At 47.3% G+C, this 25,056-nt stretch overlaps 1 protein-coding gene across 1 annotated transcript in view; it reads right to left on the bottom strand.

Annotated features, from left to right (window-relative positions):
* The window catches only part of UNC80 (unc-80 homolog, NALCN channel complex subunit), a 253,218-nt gene that overhangs the window by 101,457 nt on the left and 126,705 nt on the right, over nucleotides 1-25,056 (bottom strand). Inside the window, 8 exon segments of the mRNA XM_039912541.1 lie at nucleotides 988-1,119; nucleotides 1,586-1,767; nucleotides 2,689-2,827; nucleotides 5,162-5,269; nucleotides 5,938-6,138; nucleotides 7,400-7,500; nucleotides 9,290-9,496; nucleotides 23,962-24,127. Of these exon segments, the coding sequence (XP_039768475.1) occupies nucleotides 988-1,119; nucleotides 1,586-1,767; nucleotides 2,689-2,827; nucleotides 5,162-5,269; nucleotides 5,938-6,138; nucleotides 7,400-7,500; nucleotides 9,290-9,496; nucleotides 23,962-24,127 (1,236 nt within the window).

Genomic DNA, 25,056 nt, shown 5'->3' with positions numbered 1-25,056 from the left:
ACTTTTTCTCCCCTTCCCTTTAGACTGTGAGTCCCGTGTGGGAGAAAGGCTGGGTCCAACCTGATTATATTTACCTCATAGTTTAGCACAGTGCTTGGCACACAGTGAACACTTAGAAAATATGATACACTACCTAAGCCGGCTACAAAGCCCACTGTCCTTATCTCTTTGGCTTTACGCCAGGTATTCAGAAGGTGTGTGATAACCAACCATCCAGTTGGATGGCAGGCCAACTCTGAGGCTGAGGGCCCAGAGCCCTCTGTCCAGAAGATGAAGGGGGGAGGGAGGGCATGTCACTTTTCTGCAGGGGGCAGTAGTGGTTGGCCAGACCCCCAGCTGAGGTGGTGACTCATTTCCCACCTATCTGATCCCTCCAACTCATCAGTCACCTGAGCATTCAGGCATGTATCAGTTTGTTCACTACTTAATTGACGAGCTTTTGTTTTTAGCATTTGATCCCATCTTCTCACTCTTTCACTTATTTCAAGTCTGGCTACGTATGCAATGAAAGCCTTACTGAAATCAAATCTTCTCCAAGACACCTTTTCCGATTAAGCCCCATTTCTCCTATTCACTCTTCTGTCTATGTCACCTAATACACTTGGATCTGTATCCTTTATATACTTGATATTCACCTCACCTTCAGCTCCATGGCACTTACGTATATATACATAATTTATTGATTGATTTGAATGTCTGCCTCCCACAGTAGACTGCAAGCTCCTTGAAAGGATCATGTCTCCCAATTGGATCCTAGCACTTAATACTAGGCTTAAATATCAGTAATTGATAGATTGATTGATTGATTGAAGGAGGGCTGCTGATTGGGTCTTGGACTTAGAGGATTAGTACCTGATGCTAGCTCCCTTGGATCAAGACAGGAGGAAAATAAAAAAATGGGACTTTTAGGTCCAGATTCTTTCTGCTTCTTCAAAGTCTGTGGCACAGCCTCACCGGTCCTTCCCTTGTCTGCTGATGTCCACTCACCGACTGGTCTTCATTGATGGGGTCCTGCACGCTGCCGCTACACTGGGGGACCCAGGGAGGGTCGAACATGGGCACGGAGGGCATGCCCAACACTGGTGAGGGCAGGGTGAAGTTTATACTGGGAGGAGGGATCTAGAAGGAAAAGTGAAGGGTGTGAATTAGGAGGGAAGAGAGAAGAATTCAGGATGGTATGTCTGGGGTGAAGGGGAGTTTGGCTGAAATTGCCCCTCCACCCCTCAACTTGCCCCAGGAGGAGAGATCGGGTAGTTTGGAGGCCCAAGGATGGGGTTCCAGGGGCTCTTCATCAGCAGCAGAGAGGGCTCAGGGCAACTAACCAATGTAGACATCTCCCCATCATTCCTGTAATCAATGACTGCAGCCCGGGTTGGCTGACCTCCTTCACCCTCTGCTCTGTCTGGCAGGTGTGTCTGACTTTAATCCTGGAGAACTGCCCCACTAAACCATCCTCCCCATCCACCCCTCACTCCCACCCTTTTCCCAAATCCACTGAGCAGATAGCCCAGATCAGAGAGAGTGCGGGGAGGGGGTGGCTGAAGTAGGGCTGGTCACTCAGCTCCAGAATCCGGGCCTCCGTCACCTTAAAGATCTGCTGGGCTCCTTCCTCCATCCGGGGCCAGACCTGGTAGCGAAACCTCCAGAGGGTGTGGAATTTGAGGATGGCATTCAGCCTCTGCACAGTCTCCGGGTGATGGAACTCGGACATCAGCATATCAGACACGGCCTCGGGGACTTTGACGGCGCACAGGAGGAACATGGCCGCTGGCATGGCAACAAACATCAACAGGGACGACAGGGGCTCAGGCGAGTGCGGCCCTGAGGATAGCGGGCCTGGGCGTCCCTGACACTAGGAGGCATCAACCTGCTTCTCACCAACCTCCCTGCCCTGCCATGCTCTGCCCTGCCCTGCCCTGCCAGCCCCATCCCCCATAGTGGCCTCCAGGTGGCCTCTGCAGCTAGGGAAATTCGAGAAGCCAATGCTGACTCGAGACTCCAGTCAGATCCCCTTAGCTCCCCAGGCTGGCACTGGCTGAGAGGCCCAGGAGCTTCCCTGAGGCACCGGGCCTTGCAGAGGGATCAGCCACCTCAGTGGGTGTAAATGCTGGAACAGAAACCCAGTTGTGGGGGGTGTGGGCTGTGGAGCTATCACACCCCTCCCACACCGCTCCCTCCCCAGCCTGGAGCAGCCCCCTGAGCAGCTGGAGTCCCCGCTCGGCTCTCCCGCCTGGGACCCGTCCTGTATCCGCTGCCCCCGGCTGGGGGTTGTGGTGCTGGTGGCTGGTGACAGCAGTGACAAAGGAGAGGAAAGTGATATATAAACTCTCTCTTCTCTTCCCTCCCCCTTTTCCCTTTCCTCCTCTCATCTTTCATCTTCCCTTTTCTCTCTTCCTCTAGTCTCCCTGTCTCTTCTTTCTCCCACTTGCTCTCCTCCTGCTCCCCTTCTTTTTCCCACTCTCCCCTTTGGCTCTATCCCCTCAGGACCCCCTCAAACCCCAACCCCAAGGTGGGAGGGTAACCACTGGCTTCACAACTCTCTGTTAGCAGATTGAGACTGCAGCAGGGACAACAGGGTGGGTAGCGGGGGTAGCAGTGGGGGTGGCGAGCAGGAGGAGAAGGAGTCGGGGCGGCTGTCCAGGGCGGGGCCCGGGGGGTGGAGAGGTGGGGAGGGAGAGGATGGCATACCTGCAGCCCCTGCCATGTGCTCATCCACACTGAGCAGCAGCTCCCAGGCGGCCGGCTGGATGTCGCCGTACATCTCCTCGGTCAGGATGGGGGCTGCCTTAGTCAGCAGGGACAAGGGAGCTGGAGACAGGCTCATCACCTGGGGGCCGGGGAGCAAGAGTCAACACGGACACGGAACAAGAGCACGCATCTGTGAACAAGTCCACTCGTGAGAGGGGCCAGCCCTCTGCAACCTTGACTCTTCCCCGTGCCCTTCTTTGTTTAAGGGCCACTGGGCTGCCCTTTTGATGATACTGGTGGAATTTGTTCAATTCTTTCTAAATGACAAGCACTGTACTAAGCCCGGTCACATAATAAGCGCTCAACCAATGTCATAATTATTATTATTATTATATTTCATCCCCATTTTACAAGAGAAGAAACTGAGGCATATATGACTTGCCCAAGGTCACCTGGGGGGAAGTGGTGGTGGTGAGATTAGAACCTAAATCCTCTGACTTCCAGGCCTAGGCTATTTCTAGAAAGCCAGGCAGCTTCTCTATGAGCCTCCTTTCCAGCCCCACAGCACTTATGTATATATCTGTATTTTATTTGTTTATTTAAGTAAAGTAAATGTTATTAAGTTAAATAATTTTTAAAAATTTTTTATTTATTTATATCTGTGGATACACTACCAGAAAGTTTGCAGATGGAGAGCTGGGCATTCCGGGAGAGATGTGTCGTGGTTTAGCTATGGGTCGGAAATGACTCGATGGCATAAGACAAGAAAAGATCGATGTCTGTCTCCCCCATTCTAGACTGTAAGCTCATCATGGGCAGGGTATGTGTCTATTTATTGTTGCATTTTACTTTCCCAAGCCCTTAGTACAGTGCTCTGCACACAGTAACTGCTCAGTAAATATGATTGAATGAATGGATGAATGTGCCCTAGCCCCTGGTGACCAACTGGTAGCAGTAGCAGCAGGGAAGGAGGAAACTGGCCCTGCTGATGCCATCAGTCCCAGTGTCTCAAAGTTCTTGCCTCCAGGCCTGCTCTTGGCTGGACCCTGGGGCAGCTAAACACAATGTGGAGAGCTGGTAGGAGTAGCAATAGGAACAGCATCTCTTCGCAGAATAACAATAACGATAACATTCATGATGATAATAATAATGGCGGTATTTGTCAAGCTAGTACTCTGTGCCAAGCTCTGTACTACAGAGTGGGGTAAATACACGGCCTAGCGGAAAGAGCACAATAGGTCTGGGAGTCGAAGGATCTGGGTTCTAATCCTGGCTTGGCTAGTTGCCTGTTGTGCGACATTCGGCAAATCATTTAATTTCGCGGGGCCTTAATTTTCTCATCTGTAGAAAGGGGATAAAATTCCTGCTCAATCAATCAATAAATGGTATTTACTGAGCATGCTTACTGTGAGCAGAGCACCGTACTAAGTTCTCGGGATATTACAATACAGTAATAGACAAGTTTCCAGCTCACAACAAGCTTACTCCCAACTAAACAGTAAGCCCCACATGGTGATTTCCGACCTGATTATTTTGTTGTATCTACTCCACAACTTAGTTCAGTGCTTGGCACAGTACAAACTTAACAGATACCTCTATTATGACTATTATCACAAGATAATATACCACCGCTTACTACTCCAGGCTCAGCTACTCCGCTTCCTGCTGGGCTCCCCAGAATTTGGTCGTCCCCTAGACTATAAGCTCGCTGTGGGTAGGGAATGTTTCTGCTTATTGTTGTATTGTACTCTCCCAAGCGCTTAGTACAGTGTTTAGAGAAGCAGCATGGCTTAGTGGAAAGATCATGGGCTTGGGAGTCAGAGGTCATGGGTTCTAATCCCAACTCTGCCACTTGTCTGCTGTGTGACCTTGGGCAAGTCAGTTAACTTCTCTGTGCCTCAGTTACCTCATCTGTAAAAATGGGGATTAAAAAATGTGAGCCCCACGTGGGACAATCTGATTACCTTGTATCTACTCCAGTGCTTAGAACAGTGCTCTGCACATAGTAAGTGCTTAACAAATACCATAATTAATTAATTAATTTGCACACAATAAGCATTCAGTAAATATGATCGAATGAGTGAATGACTGTGTCCAATCCGTTTACACTGTGAGCCTGTTATTGGGCAGGGATTTTCTCTATCTGTTGCCGAATTGTGCATTCCAAGCGCTTAGTACAGTGTTCTGCATATAGTAAGTGCTCAATAAATACTACTGAATGAATTATCTTGTATCTGCCCCAGCACTTGCTATGGTGTCTGGCACAGTAAGTGCTTAAGCAATACCATAAGAAATAAAAGAGGCATCTTGAAAGAAGCCATCTTGAAAGAAATTGTCATCCAGCAGAGGCAGGAAGTATTGCAGCTGCTGCCACAGAAGCTAAGATTTGAGGTATCACAGGGCCAAGATGTTTCTCCCCTGTTCAGTGAGAAGTGATTTCAGATTTTAGACATGAGAGGGTTACCAACAGTACCTGGTGTCTGATGTATTTGAGCATCCCAGAGTCTTTCTTCCCTTCCAGGTTGGTGTCTGAAACTCTCTTCTTCAAAGAGGGTGTTCGCAGGCAGGACTTGTCTGAGCACTGGAAAGACCACTGGACGTGAGGTGGCTCGTGTTGGTCCCTTTGCCGCATCGCCTCAGCCACTTGTGGGAGTCGCTATGTTGGGCAACAGGGCTCCCTCTTCCCAGCACCACCCTCCCGGGGAGCCGCAAAAAGGGCACACATCCAACCGGATTCCCGCCCTGTGGCACAGGGACAAGGCAGCTAGCCCTCACCACCCTCTCTTCAGACCAATACCTCTCAGGAGCCCCCATAGGAGTAACTATCATCTGGGGAAAACTGAGTTGTGGACTGCTTTTCCTGGGACGGAGAGGCAGGTTCTAGCCCAGAAGCTAGGGTAAAAAGCAGGGGAAAAAATGGGCCTTCCTCAAGAAAGACCTCAGAAAGTTGCCTGTACGAAAATATAGTCAGGTTCCAGATAGGTTTGGTGAGATTCTCAGGGGCAGTAAATCTCTAATGGGATAGCTGAGGGTAAGTGAGGGGTTTTGGGTGGTTCACACCCGACCTTAAGGATGCGTGTCCACAAAGGCAACTAAGACTCTGTTCCTTCAAGGGTCCTAGACTTCTGTGGGAGACAGAATCCTAGCCAAGCTGGAGGGACTGGGGGGTGGCCCAGTGATGGCGTTCGTCACTCGGGGCCTTAGGTAGCTTTGTTTTGTGATCACCAGCCCCAGTCATGACCTGCTCACCTCTTTCTGCTTCTTGCCCCGAAAGGCTCCAGGGTTGACTGTGTGTTCTTCGCGAAGGGAGTCCACGGTGTCTCCGTAAAGCAGTTTGATTGCCCGCACCAGGCGGGCACAGGAGCGGCTGTGGTGGAGATAGCAGTGGGGGTGGCAGTAGTCGACGTGGGTACAAATGAAGCTTTGCTGGTTGCACAGAAGAATCATGACCTGGAACCCAAAGAAAGCATTTCCTGGATGGGTTTAGCCAGAGGCTCATGGATTTGAGGAAGATGGCTTACATTCGAAAGCCCTGGTAGCTAACCCTTGGGCAGGGTGCCCTGGAATCCCCAGCCCAAGTGTTCTTGGGCTCTTCGTTCTGCCCACAGGCTCAGATCCTAGCTACTCTGGGGACTTCTGCCCCCAAAATAATCCTCAATGGTTACAGATGTCACTGTGCTCTCCAAATGCCTGAAAATAATTTCAGTCCTCAGGACAGCAACTGACTACTTGATTTGTTCCACAGGTGCAGAAGAAGCAGAAGGAACACAGAAACACCACAGTTCCAACCACATGCCAAAGCAGCCTGGCCTGATGGAAAGAGCACAGGCCTGGAAGTCAGAGGACCTAGATTCTAACCACTCGCCTGCTGCATAACCTTAGGCAAGTTATTTCACTTCTTTATGTCTCAGTTTCCTTGACTGTAAAATGGGATCTGAATACCTGTTCTCTCTCCTACTTACACTGTGGGCCCGAGGTGGGACAGAGACCATGTCTCACCTGATTGATCTGTATCTACCCCAACATTTAGAAAAATGTTTGAACCATAGTAAGTGCTGAACAAATACCAAAAAAGTAAAATAAGGAAACTGAACTCAGAAGTTGCTAATCCATTTAACCCCTCCAAACTTCATTCAGAGGGTTTCTGGCAACTTGACCAGTCTGCCTGGCCATTTTGATTTCTAAACCTACTCCTCTCCTCAAATCCTTAAATCTCCAGTGCTGCTTACATGCATGTGGGAACCCCCTACTAAGCTGAAACAACAATGTCATAATGTTCTTTGTGCCCTTGATGACCTGGCATCCTTGCTCTTTTTAAATATTTCCAGGAAGTGCCTTAGATATTGCTAGACGAAAAACAGGTGATAAAGAGGAGGAGGTGGGAGAGGAAAGAGAGACAGAGAGAAAGAGATACAACTGTGGCCCCTTGCAGAGGTCTGGTTGAACTGGAGAGGCCATGCAGGTCTCCCAAGGCCCAAAAACCCAGCTGGAATTTGGCTTGAAGACTAGAACCTGGAAATGGATGTCTAACTAATGAGGCAAATTCCTAAAATGGAGACAGTGGTTCCACCTGGATTCTGATCCCTATTGGCCCTTTTTGCTGTTGTAGGCCATGGACCCAGGGCCTTGGGCAAAGACCTAGCACTTTGCTTGCCATCAGCTTGAGCCCTGAACAGGGTGAGTCTCAGGTTGGTTGCCAGTGCCAACTTACGTGGACCCATGACATGTTCCGGTGGTAGTTCTCCTCCGTGCTGATGTTGCTCAGTCCCTCTGGCTCAATGCTGGGCTCACTGGCGCTCCATGGGCTTCCTTCTTCAAGAGAAAAGCACCAGGAAAAGTTTCATTTCCTGCCCTGGGTGCTGGACACTGGGTTGGGCTGGGGGCCGCCGGGGCAGCCACCCTTGCTTTCGGATCCTAGAGAAAGCGCCCACCATCATGCCAGCCTGGGCTCGAAGGGAAACCGCCCAGGGCATCCACTGTTGGGAGAGATAGGGGGATGGGGGAAGGGGCAGGGGAGAGGGGGGCCACACCTGCCCTCAACCTCGGTGACCGGGAAATTACGGGGATGGCGCTCGGTGCTCCCATGACAATGGGCCACAAGACAGCGGAGTGCCTCCCATCTTGAGAGAGGGAAGTGGACAAGAAAAATATCCAGAGAGCCAGGTGGGGGACCTGCCCTGCTCCTTGCCTGGGTGACCTCTGCCTGGCCTGCCTCCTGCTGGGGCTCTGCAGCAACCCATCAGAGTCCCCTCCAACTCGTGGGGCCACACAGCTTGCTCTTGTTGTTTCTAATCTGAGTGGACACTATGACTGTGATGATGCCATGTCTGCCTGCTGTCCCCACTGTCTGCACTGGGAAGGAGAGGATGTGGCATGGTAACTCTAGAGGAAAAGCATCCAGAGTCTGAACAGGATGAGTTGGGGCAACCCCAAGCCTCCAAGCCTTGACCTGGTGTAGGAGACAGGTGTTCAGGGATCTGGATCAATCATTTTGCTGTTCAGACTCTTCATGCTTAATATTCATGCCCACCCTTCCACCCTCTCCCCCAACTCGCTGCCTACCCTCCTGAATCTACTTCTGAACAGAGACTGCCTGGGGTGGGAAGGCAGAGACAAGACACTGTACCTTTGACCTGGGGCTGGAGGGTTCAATCATTGGCCTGGCAGGGAGGAGGGTCAAGAAAGGGGCTCAAAGGAAAGGGTCATCTTGGGGCACAGAATTGGACATACCTTGCGGGCCAATCTGAGATACTCCCTCTGGTTGCTTCTGAAGAGTGCACCCTGACAAAGTCAAGGCCCTTTATAGGTAACTTACTGGATTCTCATAACATTCCTGTGAGAAGACATGGCCTAGCAGGAAAAAAATGGGCCTGCTGGGTGACTTTGGGCAAGTGGCTTCACTTCTCTGTGCCTCAGTTTCCTCAGCTGTAAAATGGGGTCTGAATTCCTTTTCTCCCTCCTACTCAGACTGAGAGCTCCATGTGGGACAGGGATTGTGTCCAACCTGATTAACCTGGAGCACTTAGAACAGCGCTCGACACACTGTAAGCACTTAACACATATTAAAATAAAAAAAAGGGCATCTAAGGCAAAGTCAAGACTACAACCTTGCGATGCTGATCAGGGGCCACTCCCTGGATCCCACTTTTGCTCAGATTATTGACCTTTGCCTGGGAAGGTCACCACGGCGGCTTGTTTCCAATGCCTTCTGAGATTTGGTGGATTGGTATATAGGCTTTAGACAAGCACTTTGGTTTTCCCAGATGTCTGAGCCAACGAGGCAGCATCTTTCTATCTACAGAATGGAATTCCTTTAGCCTACTTTGTTCTATTGTAATATCCCAAGTGCTTAGTACAGTGCTCTGCACAAAGTAGATGCCCGCTAAATCCCCTTGACCGATGGATCAATTGATTGAAGCAAGCAGTCCACACATGTGGCGAAGCTCCCCGGTGAAGCTGGGAGGTCTGAGGGTTCATTTGTCTACTGCAGTTCATGACTCTTTCTAGACTCCTTAGAGACCGGCCTTCTGTGACGCTGAGTTTTGGACCCTGTCTCCTCCTCCCCGCCCACTTCCCTGTTGAGCCCCTTCCTCTATGTTACCTATATCAGTGACAGTGTCCCTGCTCTGGGACAGCTGCGGTTCCTCATTCTCAGACTCTGAGTCCTGCCGTGATAACTTGGTGCTCTTTAAGCTGCCGGCTCGGCGAATGCTGCACAGGGAACCCCCCTTCTTCACCCGGAAACTGCGGGTTCCTTTAATCTGGAGCAGGCGGGAGCCTCCTATCCTGATCTTCCTGCTGCTGGGAACTGTATTAAAAGAATAAAATAGGACTTTTTTCCCCTTAGCTTGCCCCAGACCATGTCGAGTCAATGCCCACCCCCGCCGCCGCCGCCCACTTCCTCCCTGCCCATCCCCCTTGCTGTCCACCTGGGGAGGCAGCCGCCTTGACTCCTGTCCCAGCAGATTTCTCCCCAGCTGCCACAACCCCAAAAGACTCCTGGGAGGTGGGCAGAACAGGGCTAGTCCCACCTCTCTGGGGAGTCGCTGCTCACCGGCGTGGCAGCCCTGCAGCGAAGACACCGAGCTCATCCCGTGGCCTTAGGCATCATCTACCCAAGAGAAACTGTGTCACTGTTCTGCCTTGGAAGTGGGGTGCTGGGGGTGGAATGAGGTGGGTTTACATAGATCTCTGGAATGCCAGGGAGGTCTAGTCCCTGGGGAGTATCAAAGAAATATCTCAAATCCTCTCTCTTTCTCTCTCCAAAAGTAACAGAAGGTGTTGGCTCTTGTTCTTCAGCAGAGGCACTATGGATTTTTCTCTACTTAAGTGTTATGGTGAGCATGAACATGAAATGGTTCCATTTCCAAATCACCTAGCCTTTTCCCGTGGTTCTCTGCTCAGGCAAAAGGTTCGGGAGCGGGGAGTGGGTCCAAATGTTGCAACACCAAGTCAACCTTACCCTCTATTCAGGGAGCAGCAACTCTTTCAGATGAAAGGGCCAGACAAAGTAAAATCTCTGAGAAGTTGGTGCACTTAGAACCAACCATACAATTTAAACCCACAGTCATGGAGCTGATCTCAATGTGAATCTAATGCCTCTAAGCCCCCATGGAAGGGAACAATTTTATGCATCATCCCCTCATCCACTCTCTACCCTGCTTAGTGGAGACTGGAGGTCCCAGGGCTACCTGGTTTTACGAGGCCTCCATGTGGCCTGTGAGGTCATTATGTCACGTTTCAGTGGTGCTATGTGGTGATGTCACTGATCCACATGGCTACTTTTAAGCAGTGGTCTTTAACTACAATAGTGGTTGCTGCATTTGGATCTGTACCCTTTGGGTGTCTGCTGTTCACCCAACCCTGAGCCCCACAATGCTTATGTACATATCTATAAATTATTTATTTAGATTAATAACTATCTCCCCTTCTAGATTGACTATAGGCTTACTGTGGCCAGGGAATTGGTCTACCAACTCTTTCTTTCAATCATATTTATTAAGTGCTTACTGTGTGCAGAGCACCGTACTAAGCATTTGGCAGAGTACTATACCAAAATAAATAGTCGCATTCCCTGCCCAGAGCAAGCTTAGAGTCTAGAGGGAGGGAACAGTACAGTACGCCTCTGTTGTACTGTACTCTCCCAGGTGCTCAGTACAGGGCTCTGCACACAAGTGCTCAGTAAATATGACTGATTGATTGATAGATTGATTGTTGTGTGGCCTAGTGTATAGAGCACAGGCCTAGGAGTCAGAAGGACCTGAGTTCTAATCCCAACTCCGCCACCTGCCCTCTATGTGACTTTAGACAAGTCACTTCAATTCTCTGTGGCTCAGTGACCTCATCTGTAAAATGGGGATTGACACTGTAAGCCTTGTGTGGGACAGAGATGGTGTCCAACCTGATTGTTTTGCACCCGCCCCATTGCTTATATCAGGGCCTGGTACAATGTAAATACTTAATCCATAGTACAATTATTAATTATTAGGGAAGAAGGAGGGAGTGGAAAGGGTGAAAGAGGGAAAGGGAAAAGAAAGGGAGGGGAAGAAAGAAGCACATTGAATGGTCGGAAAGATCCCAGCAGCCCCAAGTTGCCTGTTGCAAATTTTAGTTAGACTGCAGAGGCAATCCCATATGCAGTGGGGGTACCATGTAGCGTGGGGGTATTGGGTGGAGGTCCCCACTGAACCAGAGGTCCTCTGCTTCGGGGATCCACAGGAAAATTTGGTTCCAAGAAGGGCCAGACATGGCCGCCATTAGGGGCAGAACCCTGCTCTACATGTACCCAGCACACTGTAATTTAGTCATTCTTACACTCTGCATGAACAGAGGAGACGGAGAATTGTTTATCACTGGCGTCTGCAAAAAGAAACATATCAAATGAAACATTTGAAGGAGTTGGTAGCCGGGCCTCTACAGCAGTTTTAATCTCCTTAGATACTGAACCTCCTTCCTTCACTCTTAAGGCTTCTGTCCTCGGAACTGCCCTCCGAGGATGGGGTAGGACAGCTTTGCTCAGCAGAACACATACCTTAAGAACTGGCCAGGGCCGGAGGGGGTGTTCACATGATTTAAGAGGATGATTCAGAATTCTAGGAGATCAAATCACATAGTGCTTTCCCATGATTCTCTGCTCAATCAAAAACCTCGTGGGGAAGTGGGGAGTCCCAATTTTGCAGCACTAGGATGTTTGGCTAATGGCTCAAGACAAATCTGTATCCACCCAGTGACTAAGATCCCTTGTTTCCACATCTGGCTATTCTTTATTTTAATTATTTCATGTTGGCCTGGGGCGGTCCATCAGTTCACCTGCTTGGGAACCCAGGCCAGTGTAGGACTGAGATAACTGAAAGTGACTGAGCACTTGTATACATATCCGTGACGTCAATCCTCCCCTCTAAACTGTAAGCTCATTGTGGGCAGGGAGCCTGCCTCTCCACTCTGTTGTGCTGTACGCTCCCAAGCCTTTAGTACAGTGTTTTGCACACGGAAAGTGCTCAAAAAATACTATTGATTGACTGACATTGGGAGTGTGATTTCCCACTCCCACTCTCCAAGAGAGAGGAATGGCTCAAGTTTTTCCATGGTTCCTTGGGTTTGGAAGGATCTCGGCTTCTTTACAAATGTACATGAACAAATGCTCTGTAGAGCTCACTTTAATCATCTCACAAGAGCCACTCTTCTAGAGTAAAATGGAATTGGTAGCCATTAGCACACAGAAACAGTATGTAATAGGTAAAAGAGAAGTCAAGAACTGCCTGAATGAGTGTGTGGTCACACCCTTAAACCAAGGGTGCTGGAAAAGGAAAGGTTAAAGGTCCCAGATCTACTGTTTCTTAGAAAAAAAAAGCAAGGCCAGGATCAAATAAAAGAAGACTGTACACGGTTTTCAAAACTCATCGGACCTGGGCTAAGCAACATCATTCCCTCTCTCTCCTGCCCACCCACACTATCTTGTCCCTCTCTCCACCCCACACTGATGTTGGACCCAGGTGTCTACCTGAGGGGAACATCCTCAGAGAGGGTCCAAGGAAAGCAAACTACAAGGAGAAAGAAAGAAGAGGAAGAGTTGATGTTCAAATGTCTCTGTCCTGCTTTCTGATTAATCCATCTTGCCTTTTGACCTCGGTCTTTGACATTCTTGGTGTCCACCCATGCCCATCAGCCTTGCCACTTGTTCCAGACATTTAACTCCCTCCTCAGGCCCCATGTCCCTCCGCCCCCCCGATGACCTGGCCATCTATTTTATTAAGAAAATTAATACCATCAAGTGTGAGCTCCCTAAAATCACCCCTACCTCCCCTCAATCCCTCCCCCCTTCCAGTCCTCACTTCAACTTTCCCATTCTCCCCAGAAGTATCTCCAGAGGAAATCTCCGTCCCCTTCACGTCACAGAAACTGCCATCTCAAAGGTCACCAATGATCTCCTTCTTGTCAAATCCAACAGCTTCTACTCCATCCTAATCCTCTTTGACCTCTCAGCTGCCATCAACACTGTGCACCACCCCTTCTCCTGGAAACATTATCCAACCTTGGCTTCACTGACTCTGTTCTCTCCTCGTTCTCCTCTTATCTCTCTGGCCATTCATTCACAGTCTTCTTCGCAGACTCCTCCTCTGTCTCCCACTCTCTAACTGTGGAGGTTCTTCAAGGTTCAGTTATGGGTCCCCTTCTATTCTCCATCTACACTCATTGCCTTGGAGAACTCATTTGCTCCCATGGCTTCAACTACCGTCTCTATGCAGATGATACTCAAATCTACATCTCCTCCCTTGATCTCTCTCCCTCTCTCCAGGCTCATATCTTCTCATTCATTCATTCATTCATTCATTCATTCAATCATATTTATTGAGTGCTTACTGTGTGCAGAGCACTGTACTAAGTACTCGGAATATACAATTAGACAACAGAGACAATCCCTGCCCAACAACAGGTTCACAGTCTAAAAGGGGGAGACAGACAACAAAACAAAACAAGTAGGCATCAGTACCATCAAGATAAATAGAATCATAAATATATACACATCATTAATAGAGTAATAAATAATATATACAAATACGCACTAGTGCTGTGGGGAGGGGAAGGAGGTAGAGCAGAGGGAGGGAGTGGGGCAGTGGGGAGGGGACGAGTGGCAGAGGGAAAGGGAAGGCTCAATCTGGGAAGGCCTCCTGGAGGAGGTGAGCTCTCAGTAGGGCTTTGAAGAGGGAAAGAGAGTCCTCCTGAATTCAAGACATCTCTACTTGGGTTTGCTCTCATCACCTCAAAGTTAACATGTCCAAAACAGAATTCCTTATCTTCCCTCCCAAACCCTATCCTCTCCCTGACTTCCCCCTCACTGTAGATGGCACCACCACCCTTCCTAATTCACAAACCTGTAACCTTGGCATTATCCTTGACTCCTCTCTCCCATTCAACCCACATTCAACCGTCACCAAACCCTGTCAGTCCCACCTTCTCAGCATTGCTAAAATCTGCCCTTTCCTTTCCACCCAGACCGCTACCACATTAATACAATCATTCATCCTATCTTGCCTAGATTACTGCATCAGCCTCCTTGCTGACCTCTCAACCTTCTGTCTCTCCTCACTCCAGTGAATACTTCATGATGCTGCCCAGATCATCTTTCTACAAAAATGTTCAGGACATGTCACCCCCACTCCTCTAAAATCTCCAGGAGTTGCCTATCCACCTCTGTATCAAAGAAAAACTATTCACCATTAGCTTTAAAGCACTCCATCACCTTGCTTCCTCCTACCTCACCTCGCTTCTTTCCTTCTACAACCCAGTCTGCATACTTTGCTCCTCTGGTGCTAACCTTACTGTGCCTCAATCTCGCCTGTCTCGCCGCCGACCCCTGGACCACTTCCAGCCTCTGGTGTGGAATGCCCTTCTCCTCAAATCTGACAGACAATTACTCTGCCCCCCTTCAAAGCCTTAATGAAGACATATCTCCTCCAAGAGGCCTTCCCAAACTAAGTCCCACTTTTTCTCATTTCCCTCTCCCTTCTGAGTTGCCCTGACTTGCTTCCTTTGCTCTTCCCCACCCAACACCCCTACCCCCAGCCACAGCACTTATGTATATATCTGTAATTTTATTTATTTGTATTGATATCCATCTCCAAGCCTCTAGGCTATGAGCTTGATGTGGGTAGGAATTGTCACTGTTTATTGTTGTATTGTTCTTTCCCAAATGCTTAGCACAGTGCTCTGCACACGGTAAGCACTTAATAAATACGATTGAATGAATGAATGAATGAATGAATGAAGTTACTCCCTGGAGGCCAGTCCTTATTTTCATACCCTAATTGAGCGCTTAATACAGTGTTCTGAACACAGTAAGTGCTCAATAAATGTGATTGAATGAATTAAGTAACTTGATTTCCTTGGGATCCCTGGCAGACAAAACAGTGTCCTGCACTTAAGCGTGCCAGAGCAGTGACAAATTCTGGTGGAAGCGGATTGGGAGAGGGAAGAAATATGGCTTTCTGTAGTTTGATTTTTCACATTAAAATTAGTTTGCAGGGTTTTTCCTTGCAGTTTACTTGAAGATTAACTTGAAATTTATAAAAACTCCAGGAAGTTTCACCCTTGCCCTTCTCCCTCTCTCAAATGAACCACCCCTGGAGGTCTCCTTAGTCTGGAAGGAGCTGCCTCACATGCATTGTTTCATTAATTTTCAGGGTCAGAGGTCATGATTTTCATGTTCGGCAGGCAAGAGGGCTCATGGAATTGGACTTTACTGAACAACCACAGGAAAACACTTTGCTGAGGTCTCTGTATCCTGGTCAAGGGCCCACAGGCCCCTTAATGGCCATAATGGAAACTTCATGCTCGGAAGGCATCTGTGCTCAGCCCACTTGGGAGTCACCAGGAGCCTCACTGCTGGGGGCTGGTCTCTGGGGCCATCTCACACTCTAGCCTGCAAATCAGTGGCTGCTTGTCAGAGGGCCAGGAATGTCAAGTTGGGGGAAGGGCAGGGTGTGGGCATTACCTCTTTTTTTTCCCCAAATTTAAAGCTAATTCCCTGTGGCATGCGTGCTGGGACTTTTCCCCTTGGAAGGGCTGTTCAATGAAGGAAATTCTAATAATTAACTTTAACTGTGGAAAAAAGGCAATGACTTCTCTCCTTCACGACTGCCACTGCCCCGGCCCCTGGTGAGGAAGGAACAGTGACCAGATTCTCATCCAGAAGAAAACCACCCTCTTCAATTCCTCCCAGTAGCTGCAAAAGAGTCAACACATTTTAGCAGAGGGCTGGGTTTCCCTATACTAAACACGTCATCTCTAGATCCCATCGCATCTTCCATCTCTGTAGAAGTATGATAGTAATAACAATAGGATTTATTAAGCACTACTGTGTGGAGAACACTGTACTAAGTGCTGGTCTTCCCACTCACACGCATCCCCAAAGTCCTCGATCAGGTCATAAACACCCACTGCCTTCACCAGATCTGGACCTACTGTGATCTGGTTCTCCACCCTGTCCGATCCTCCACCCTACCTAGAACAAGTTCTACAAGGTCACCAATGACTTCCTCCTCATCTCATCGACTGAGCTGTACTCTCTCCTAATCCTTCCTGACCTTTTGGTGGCTAGTGACACTGATTGCCACTCCCTTCCCTGGAAACGCTATTCAACCTAGGCTTGACTAACACAATTATTGCCTGTTTCTCTACCCATTTATCTGGTTGCTCTTTCTCAGTCTCTTTTGCTGGATCTTTTCTCACCTTTCCCCCAACTGTGGGTAACCCCTGACTCTCTGACCTGGGACTCCAACTCTTCTTACTTTAGACTTACTAATCCCTTGGGTTCATCCATTCCTGTGGCTTGAATCAGTGGAATTTATTGAGTATCTACTATGTGCAGATCACTGCACTAAGTGCCTGGGAGAGTACAACAGACTTGGTAGACGTGCTCCCTGCCAACAATAGTCCTAAATCTATCTCCCTACCCCTTAAACTCTCTGCAATCTTGCATTTGTGCTTAGTACAGTGCCTGGCACATAGTAAGCACTTACCATAAAAATTACCAAACAAAAAAAGCTCTATCCCCTCTTTCTCAGAAGTCTATAGCCTTTGCATTATCCTCAACTCCTTGCTATCTCTCATCACTTCCATTCAGTCCGATTCTAAATCCCGCTATCTTTTTCCTCTACAACTCCTCCTGGATTCACCCTGCTCATATCAGGCCTCAATTACTGCTTCATCAGCCTCCTTACTGATTGCCCTACCTCCAGCCTCTTCCCTCCCCAATCCATATTTCACCCCGCTGCTGGGATCATTTTTCTAAAACATCATTCTGCACACATCTCTCCACTCCACACAATCCTCCAGTGGTTACCCATTCCTCTCCATAAAGCAGAAATTTCTGGTCACTGACTTTCAGGCACTGAATGAGCTATCTCCCTTGGGGCTTCCAACTGTGTGATCGTACCTTTTCTCCTGCCTTACACTATCTCTCCTTTCCACTCTACCAGAACACACTTCTCCCCATCTTCAAAGACCTTCAGAAACTTCTTGAAAACCCACTTCCTCCAGGGAGAATTCCCTTCTTACACTCCACCTTCCTAGCTCTCATCCAACTAACAGTTTCCCTAAGTGCTTACCCTAGCAGAGTTTCACCTATTAACTGATCTCTTTATTCAAGTAAGGAGCCGAGTCACTCTCATTTTAGCTTTGCTCAATCCCTGAATACACTTCAGTTACATGGTTGTCTGCTGATTTCAAAGATGACACCAATGGATGGCAAAATTTCCCTATGAGTGTGTGGATGGTTGAACTTCATTTATTCATTTATTTATCTAACTATTTATTTCTATTAATGTCTGTCTTCCCGTCTAGACTGTGAGCTTATTGTGAGCAAGAATGTGTCTGTTGTTATACAGTACTCTCCCAAGCACTTAGTACAGCGCTTTGCATGCAGTAAGCACTCAATAAATATGACTGAATGAATGAGTAAATGAACTTCATATACTGTTGAACTTATTAGAGCCCAGGAACAAGGAAATCTAATTCATTATTCAAGTTCTTCCTTCCAAACTTTGCTCTGATTTGTATCTCACAGTTCTGGTGCATCTGAAATAATCTCAAAAATTCTGCTTTTTACAATACCGCCCAATGTGTTTTAAAATATGTTGCCCTTGAACAGATATCACTGTTGAGAGGCAGCATGGTGTAGTGGATAGAGCCCAGGCCTCGGAGTCAGAAGGTCATGGGTTCTAATCCCGGGTCCGCCACTTGTCAGCAGTGTGAACTTGGGCAAGTGATTTCACTTAATCTGGGCCTCAGTTACCTCATCTGTAAAATGGGGATTGAGATGCTCAGCACCATGTGGGTTAAGGGACTGTGTCCAACCCAATTTGGTTGTATCCATCCCAGCACTTAGTACAGCGCCTGACATATAGTAAGCGCTTAACAAATGCCAACATTATTATTATTATATTACTTCCGTTCTTTGAACTGAGGACCGTGGTTGTATACTTCATAGAATGTTGCTTGTCTCGAGCTTCCCAAAGCTGCCCTTTGTCCATTTGCCCCACCAGAGCTGACCCTTCACCCCCAGGTCCCCACCCTGCCATGGGGAAGGTAGAATGATTCTATGGGGATTCAGACAGGGGCTTCTTAGCAGCACCTATGCCCAGTTGGCCCATTCTCATGGGCATGTACATGTGTGGGCACTGACACTGAAATGTGGAAAAAGATCATCGGACAACATGAGAGTAGTAAATTATCCAGCATTGGCCCACTATAGCTCAGAGAATGGGCCAGACATCAGCTTGGAGTCAACAACATAGTTTTTACTTACCGAATAAGAGGAAGATGGGCTGGATGCACCCGAAGACTAAGCCATGGTCTCGTATTGGCTAAATCACCACCTGATTGGGAGACCCTCTGGATGACTATCTTATTGTTGTTGGTCTGCAGCAGAGCGCTGTACCAATAATCACTTAAAATCTTCCAAACTTCCCCTAGCGGCAAACAGCTTAGTCTAGTGGAAAAAGCCCAGGCCTGGGAGTCAAAGGACCTGGGTTCTAATCTGAATCCTCTACTTGCCTGCTCTGTAACCTTGGGCAAATCACTTAGCTTCTTGTTTCTCAGTTTTCTCATCCGTAGAATGGGGATTAACTGTCTGTTTTCTCTCTCCTCTAGACTGTGAGCCCCAAGTGGGACAGGGACTGTGTCCAACCTGATTAACTTGAATCTACTCCAGCACATAGTAATAGAAAACCTTTAACAAATATTATTATTATTATCATAGACTGGCACCAAACATACCACAGAATGAAGGCTCAAGTAAGAAACTTGGCCAAAATATAAAAGTAGCCTCATTAGCGTGGCCTAGTGGGAAGAATCTTATGCTACTTTCTAATCTCAGCTCATTTAGTGGCCGGCTGTGTGGCTTCCAAGTCACCTAACCTCCTTGTGCCTCAGTTTTCTCATCTACAAAATGGGGATAAGATATCTGCCAATGCTACCTTTCAGATCCTGAGTCCCCAATGGGATGAGGACTGTGCTTGATCAGATTCCCTTGAATTTACCCCAGTACTTACAGTGTGCTTTCATACATAGTAGGCAAGTAATGAATTATTATTATGGTAAAAATAACCCATCTGTCATTACCCCTGCCACCATTTGATTTATTTTTTCTGGGTGCTATCAGAAGAGAACAGTGGGGCTGGTTTGATGAGGGTGATTTCAAAATCAAGGAGCTATGTGAGGCAGAGCAAGAAATGATTCGTCAGCAACCTTGGAGATGCAGAAGCAGCGTGGCTCAGTGGAAAGAGCACGGGCTTTGGAGTCAGGGCTCATGAGTTCGAATCCCAGCTCTGCCACTTGTCGGCTGTGTGACCGTGGGCAAGTCACTTCACTTCTCTGTGCCTCAGTTCCCTCATCTGTAAAATGGGCATTAAGACTGTGAGCCCCACGTGGGACAACCTGATTCCCCTATGTCTATCCCAGCGCTTAGAACAGTGCTCGGCACATAGTAAGCGCTTAACAAATACCAACATTATTATTATTATTAGATGTGTCTGACAGAAGATAAGGCTACCAAAGATGGAAGACGTTAAGGCATAAATATGACCAGTGGTGGGATTCCAAGGATGAAGAGTCGATTAGACTGTAAACCCGTCAAACGGCAGGGACTGTCTCTATCTGTTGCTGACTTGTTCATTCCAAGCGCTTAGTACAGTGCTCTGCACATAGTAAGCGCTCAATAAACACTATTGAATTGAATGAAAGAGACACTAGCCTACCAAGCTCAAAACCAAACCAAGGATTTCCACATGTCCTCACAAAGCGGAAACAGATTCAAACTGACCATCCTGGCCCCATGCTTCATGAAGAACAGCAAACCTGTCTGCTTGACAAAATGAGACTTTCACTTCATCTTTTCATCAAGTCATTTCTACACTTAGAGCCATGAAGAATGGTAAAGCTTCTGGATCTGAGGAGCAGCCTGGCTTAATGGAAAGAACAACAGACCTGTGAGTTAGAAGACTAACTAATCTAATGGTTCTAATCCTGGCTCTGCCCCTTGCCTGCTGTGACCTTGAGCAAGTCACTTCACTTCCATGGACCTTGGTTTTTACAGCTGTAAAATGGAGATTCAATACCTGTTCTCCCACCCCACCAGATGGTGAGCCCCATGTGGGACAGGGATTGTGTCTGACCTGATTAACTTGTATCTACCCCAACACTACCCCTATCAAGCACCATAGTATTATTATCTGATGGCATTCCAGGAAAACTCTACGAACTCTTTATTTCAAGCTACTAGCTCCTCTAGACTGTAAGTTTGTTGCAGGCTGGGAATGTGACTGTTTATTGTTATTTTGTACTCTCCCAAGCATTTAGTACATTGTTCTGCACACAGTAAATGCTCAATAAATATGAACTGAATTGAATTGAATTCTCCCTAGACCATAAGCTCCTTGTGGGCAGGGAACATTTTATTATACTCTTGTTGTGCTCTCTCAAGTTCTTTGTACAGTGCTTTGCACACAGTAAGAGCTCAGTTCCCTGACCACAACAGGCTTACAGTCTAGATAAACACCATTGATTCACTGATTGATCGCTCAGGTTCTTTCTCCTCACAGAGCAACCTGAGGAAATAATAATAATAATAATGATAATGGTATTTGTTAAGTGCTTACTATGTACCCAGCACTGTTCTAAGCACTAAGGTAAATACAAGGTAATCAGATTGTCCCACATGAGGGACAGTCTTATTCCCCATTTTACAGAGGAGATAACTGAGGCACAGATAAGGGATTTGCCCAAAGTCACACAGCTAAGTGGCAAAGCCGGAATTGGAACCCATGACCTCTGACTCCCAAGCCCGTGTTCTTTCCACTAAGCCACGCTCAATCAATTAATGGTATTTATTGAGCGCTTACTGTGTGCGGAACATTGTACTACGTGCTTGGGAGAAGGCCATACAACAGAATTGGTAGACATGTTTACTGACCACAACGAGCTCAAAAGAGCCACCATCCAGGCAGACAAAGGGGAGAAACCTGACTGGAAATATCACTCCTTGATCAACTATTGAAAAACGTTAACCATCTGCTCCCAGATTTGCAATGGTGCTTCACACTACAGTAGGTCTGATCTTCACTGGGGGTCAGCTACAGGATGGAAAACCTGTATTCTGGGTTCGGGGCACTCATCGAAGCATTTACCACAGTCAGCACACTTGAGTCCTGGCAACATTTAAGCAAGTTAGGCTGCCTGAAAAGTTTATGAAGAGTCTACAATTATTCAGTGAAGACACATCTGACCCTCAGAACTTCTGTGTCCTCCCCTGTCACCAATGGAGTAAAACAGGGCTAGATGTTAGATTCACTCTTTTTTGCTCTAGTCTACCTATTACTGCTCTTCATCCAAAATCTTAGAAACAGACAAAAAGAAAGTTCCGTAGGATGACAGGTCTTTTAAAACAGCAAGGTTTGTGTCTTTTTCCCCAGCTATCCTCTTCCAAGTTCTTAGGATCATCTCTCCCTGTGTGTCTGTCACCGATCCCCTCTCCCCATCTTTATTTTTAGACTGTGAGACCCTGAGAGACAGGAACTGAGTGTAATTTCCACCTGTGGTCTCTTCCCAGTGCCTGATTATAATAATAATGTTGGTATTTGTTAAGCGCTTACTATGTGCAGAGCTCTGTTCTAAGCGCTGGGGTAGATACAGGATTATCAGCTTGTCCCACGTGAGGCTCACAATCTTAATGTCCATTTTACAGATGAGGTAACTGAGGCACAGAGAAGTTAAGTGACTTGCCCACAGTCACACAGCTGACAAGTGGCAGAGCTGGGATAGTACAGTCCTCTGCACACAATAAGCACTTAATCAATACTATAGCTGCTGCTACTAGTACAGAGCTTTGCTATGTACAATCAATACTGGATAAATACTACTGATAGACAGTCTTCTTGAAGCAGCAAAACAGAAGTAGAAATGAAGAGGACTTTTCAGGATGAGTGAAGTTCAAGGGATCGACAGCCTGAGTGGGAGAGGTTAAGAACCAGCCGGCCCCCCCATAAAACCTGTAACAGCCAAAGTTTTCCACTGATGGCCCAGGCCTGAATTCTAACACTGGATTCTTCTCCCTAGTCAGCTCAGTGCTCCATTCTTCAAGAATACATAGAGGTAGAAAACCAAATTAAGAGAGTTTGCTTATCGTTAAGGAGTCTATCAGAGTGTTGAGCCAAAATGGCACCCAATTCAGACACACCCTGAGAGTCGGTGAAATTCCTAGTGTCCAACCTATGCGACCCGAATCTTCCCCAGATGCTACGTTTGACTTTTGAGCGGTTCTATCAACTCCATCAATGTGTAGGTTTGAGCCACAGGTGGCAAATTGGGATCACAAACCTTTGGGCTCTGGGATGTTGACTGAGCACGAGTATGGAGGCTAGGCCCATCAGTTCGCACCTTGGCTGGGTAAAAAGTCATGGGGAATGGGAGACGACTGCCCAGTGGTGAGCTGACATGTGGAAATGTGAACAGGGTAGACAGTAAAGGCAGCAGGCAAGCTAAACAGTGGGCAGTCTGGAAACAGCCAGAGAACACAGCTGAGCCTGGTGATGGTATTGGAGCAGAAGATTTGGGAAGATAATGACACTGGGAGGAAGAATGAAAGAAGCACACTGCTGTAAAGGGAAACCTCATACATTTACAGAGTGATAAAATCCACCGGAAGAGGCTTATTTTTATAACCAAAGCATGACAACCTACATCTGACATTCACCAAATTAGTGAGCGTTTTTTTTTTTGATACTCTACTGTACTCTGACTAGTTCTATTTAATAATTTGCAAAGTCAAAGATAAAATGCTAATTAAAAACTGGATATTTTGTATTGCAACACTTGTACCGTTGGAGTGTGTAGGGGGAATTTGCATTAGATGGATTGAAAAGATGGAAAGCATTCTGCTATCCTCACCAAACACATTTCCACTGCTCAGATGCCAGTTTGAACCCCCAAAATCTAGATATTACATTGTAAATCCATTAGAGTGTTAGGTCACTTCAGTTGAATTTTAGGAAGTGCCATGAACTCTTAGCTACACTTGAGTTTTAGACAAGCAAAGAAAGTCTGTATTTTTTCACATCCCTGCAAACAACTAGCATAATTTGTGGGAGAGTTTCTAAGGGCTCTTTTAGATCTCCTTTCTAGAACAACTGAGTTTAGGAAAAATGATACGAGAAAATGATCTGAGAAGCAGCAAGGCCTAGTACAAAGAGCCCAGGCCTGGGAGTCAGAAGACATGGATTCTAATCCTGGCTCCTCCAATTGCCTCTATGTGACTTTGGGCAAGTCATTTAACTTCTCAGAGCCTTAGATGCCTCATCTGTAAAATGAGGATTCAAAACCTGTTCTTCTTCCTACTTGGACTGTAAACCCCATATGGGACAGGAACTGTGTCCCACCTGATTGAGTTGTATCTACTCCAATGCTTAGAACAGTGCATGGCACATAGTAAAGCACTTAACAAGTACCATAAAAAAAAAGAAAATCTGAGCTTGCCACTGGAAGTTGGCCACTTCTCTAAAGATCTTAAAACCGTGGCTTCATTTTGGGGTTTGAAGCTCTCCCCTAGTCTTAGTTTCCTTACCCCTTAGAGAGCTCTGCTTCTCTCAGGATGCACACCAGTTAGGTGCCAGAGACCTGGGTTTAAACTGTTTGGAACCTCCCCGGGAGTTAAACGTCAAGACCCACAGACAAATGTCCCAGGAGCTGGTGATAGACGAACTCGCTCCCAGGTTCACGCACCTTTCTTCTCTTCCACTCCAGTGTCTGATCTCAGCGTGTGGCTGCTGCTGTGGAGTGAGTCTTTGGAGTCCTCATTGTCGTCGAGGATGCCAGCAAAGCTGATCTTCCTCTCGTATCTATGTCGGTCCAGCTCGGGGTCCAAGCGCAGTCTGCAGCTCTCCAGGTCCTGAAACAAGCACTGGGCTGCTCAGAGTGGGGCTGGGGGAGTCCAGAGCCTCCCCCCACCCCGCTACCCCCCAACGCCCACCAAAATGAGATTCTAATGGTGACCCTAGCTCAGTCCCCAGAGACTTTCGGAGCTGTAGCATGCAATGCATAATGAGGTTGTCCCCACTTTGGGGGAGGCTGCCCCTGGACGAGGGATTCCACCTGCTCTCAGCGGGCCCTCACCTAGAACCTCATGGCTGTTGTTTGATTCCAGTGATTGTCTTCTACCTTCTCGGTGTCGTTCCTTCCTTTCCTCTAGACTGTAAGGTCCCTCCTCTAGTCTGTAAGTCCCCTGTAGGCAGGAAACATGCCTACCAACTCTGTTGTATTGTATTCACCCAAGTGCTTAGTAGAGTGCTCTATACACAGTTACCACTCAGTAAATATCGTCTATTGACTGATTGATTTTCCTCTCATGGTTTGGGGTCGGTGGAGGGGACTAAAAACTTCATTCTTAAAGTGTGAAGTCAATCAGTCAGTCAATCAATGGCATTTATTGGGCGTTTACCATGTGCAAAACACTATTCTAAGCACTTGGGAGAGTAAAAATAACAGAGTTGGTAGACATGCTCCCTGGCCAAATGAGCTTACAGTCTAGAGGGAGAAAAGTACTATACTTTAGTAAAACCAGGGCCACATAGCAGCCATTGGAAGACTACTGACCTAAGATTTATCTTTTTCATGAAAAAATAATACTGTTTTCTTGTTACAGTCCAAAACCAGAGGGGTCATTGGGAAAAAGTAAGAATTTGATCATCTGTTCTTCAACATGACTTATCTCTACAGTTTCCCCATGCTTCTAATGTTTAAAAGTGTCCCTTTAATTAGTTCATTACAAAGCTTACCAATAACTCGTCCAATTGAGTTCTTCGTAATTAACAGAGTTTA

The sequence above is a fragment of the Ornithorhynchus anatinus genome, chromosome 7, assembly GCF_004115215.2.
Source record: "Ornithorhynchus anatinus isolate Pmale09 chromosome 7, mOrnAna1.pri.v4, whole genome shotgun sequence".
In the NCBI taxonomy this organism is placed as follows: domain Eukaryota; kingdom Metazoa; phylum Chordata; class Mammalia; order Monotremata; family Ornithorhynchidae; genus Ornithorhynchus; species Ornithorhynchus anatinus.
The sequence above is the reverse complement of the archived record's forward strand: the minus strand, read 5'-3'. Positions and strand labels throughout refer to the sequence as shown.